Genomic DNA, 2,500 nt, shown 5'->3' on the forward strand with positions numbered 1-2,500 from the left:
TATAGGACGGGAGAAAGGAGGGATGGTGCGGAGAACCCCACTAAAAAAAGTACAGATAGATGAGAATTATTTAATATTTTAAGCAGGTAAATGTCTGTTCTCACCAAGAAGGATAACTATAAAGTTAGATTTTTTTTTTAATTTTGAAAATGTAAAACAACAGAACAAACAACAACTTTAAAGGACAAAAATGTAGAGAAACAATATTGTAGGGATCAATTTGAGGTCAATTGTCTCATATTTCGACTAAATATTTGCTAATATTTTGACTAAACTCTCAGTCAGAATCCACTAAATCATAAAAGGGATAGTGCAATTTAAAGCATAGCATTAAGAAGAAGCTCTGCTTGATTTTAAGATGTTTTTTTCAAAGATTATTTAAACATAATGACTATTATTATTTTAGATAATAATACTATTTAGAAAACAACAGGTTATACAATAGAAAATAAATATAAAAATGCATGGAAGTTGTGTTAGCCAAGCTGCCAAATTAAAGTATAAAAATAAAAGTACCTCGGGAATTCTTTGTGTCTCCTCATTGAAAATGTTGGGGAAAATAGTTTGTGGTTTTTGTTCCACTACACTGATTATGATCACTAATGTTACTTAATTAGATGAATATATATTTAAATCAAATAAAGATCGACTGGTCAGATATGATAGTAGCACACTGGCTGGTTACAAGAGGGTAATGCTAAATAAAAAACATTAATAAAAATAAACATATTTTTATTATTCGGCAATGTTGACGCAAATAAATTCAACATTATGTTTATATTAATAGTTATCGTGCTTTGGTGTGAAGAGGCCTTAACAGTAACGTTTTCTCACCCAAGTCCTGAAGGCATCTTGTGCAGCTGTCCTTTAACATACAAGAAGCGGTTCTGAGATGCCAAATGATCACTCGTAATTGGCAAGAGTTCGGACTCAAGACCCAACTCTGAGACCTGCACAAGAAAACAATGACAAGAACAGTGTTTCTGCTTCCTGAATATAATAAATAATAACGCTCATTATTTCCTATTGCAATGTACTTTTCATCCAAATATGCCAAAAAAGATAAGATGCATATGTAAGAAATTAAAAAAAATAATCTTCATTGTAGAACGAGATGTAATGGCTAATCGTACAAATATTGTGTCTGTGTACTACAAAATAATATTATGAATAGTTCAAATCTTAATTGTAGGTACCAAATTTATCCCAGTTAGTAATATTATCACGGTTTTGTCAAAATGTCCTAAAATGTTCAAAAATAAATGTCCAAACTCTTAAGGTGTTCCACCAAGTTTTGTATCTGAAAATGAATAAACAAAATATAAAATGTGTAGCTTTATGCAATTTGGTGGCCAACAAAATAAACAAGGATCCCACCGTTTGTATTATTTCACGTACATAGTGTTTTATGTGCTGTTTTGCTGTTGGAACATTTTTCTTTTGTTTTGCAATAACAGGCAATTACAATGAAAATACAGAAGAATAAGTATAATACAAACAATGAAAATATTAATTTTTGCACAAAAAGAGAACGACAATGTATTTAAAGAAGTGCTACAATGATATGGCAAAGGAAAGGGTAGTGAGAAAGAAAAAAATAAAAATTAAAAAGGAGAGAGAGGGCAAATGAAAAAAGAACACAAATTAAAGCAGAATATTAAAGCGCATGTTTTAGAAGTTTTAATTTCTTTCTTGTTATGAGAAGTACAAAAAGTACAGATCCAATTCTCATTTAAAAAATACAAAATTTGGTTTACATTTAGTACATTTACACTTACTGTATGTATAAAAAAACTTTTCCAATAAATAACATTAGGTTACTACAAAAACTTGAATTAAGGAATTGTTTTTTTAATGTAAAACCCCCAAAAGTATGTCTGTAGTTTAAAGAAAAACACTACAAACCTTTTGAACTATTAGAGTATTAACATCAGACCATTTTGGTTTTCTTAATCAATGTATTGTTTGCCAAACCTGCTCTTTTAAAATCTACCTCACAGAATACAAGTTTACCTCATTAATAAATCCATGATAATAATAATAATAATAATAATAATAATAATAATAATAATAATAATAATAATAATGTCAGAAATTATCCTTGAGCAGCAAATCAGCATATAAAAATAATTTCTGAAAGTTCATGTAATACTGAAGGAGTAATCATTCAGTGTCTCGCAACAGAAATGAAGGACAAATTATAATCATTTCATAAAATAACTTGCATTCTTGATCAAATAAATGCAGCTTTGGTGATCATTAGACCCTATGAAAAACTTTATTACTCAATCCTTATAAAATGGAATTGCATGCAAGCCTTTCACTAGACCATAACTAAAAGAACTTCAGTTAAATATATAAATTATCATACTGATTCTCTGTATTGGGCATATGCTCTAGTTAGTGTGCTTCTCATTTTCTATAAACTTCTTATTTGTACAATAATTCACTTTAAACAAGTGTGTGCCAATTTCTCTACCTGTACCTAATAACAAATGTA

The 2,500-nt window shown here is 29.0% G+C and overlaps 1 protein-coding gene and 2 long non-coding RNA genes across 3 annotated transcripts in view; 1 reads left to right on the top strand and 2 right to left on the bottom strand.

The window, feature by feature from the left end:
* LOC147840401 (uncharacterized) overlaps positions 1-2,500 on the top strand; it is a 615,523-nt gene that overhangs the window by 54,974 nt on the left and 558,049 nt on the right. The gene's annotated exons all lie outside the window — the stretch shown is intronic.
* LOC147840402 (uncharacterized) overlaps positions 1-2,500 on the bottom strand; it is a 40,222-nt gene that overhangs the window by 19,024 nt on the left and 18,698 nt on the right. The gene's annotated exons all lie outside the window — the stretch shown is intronic.
* Positions 1-2,500, bottom strand: part of ppox (protoporphyrinogen oxidase) — an 18,145-nt gene that overhangs the window by 10,970 nt on the left and 4,675 nt on the right. The window contains 2 exon segments of the mRNA NM_001039979.2: positions 1-40; positions 835-950. The exon segment at positions 1-40 is cut by the window's left edge and continues 93 nt beyond it. Coding sequence (NP_001035068.2) covers positions 1-40; positions 835-950 — 156 coding nt within the window.

This window comes from Danio rerio, chromosome 16 (assembly GCF_052040795.2).
Source record: "Danio rerio strain M-AB ecotype USA chromosome 16, GRCz13ab, whole genome shotgun sequence".
In the NCBI taxonomy this organism is placed as follows: Eukaryota; Metazoa; Chordata; class Actinopteri; order Cypriniformes; family Danionidae; genus Danio; species Danio rerio.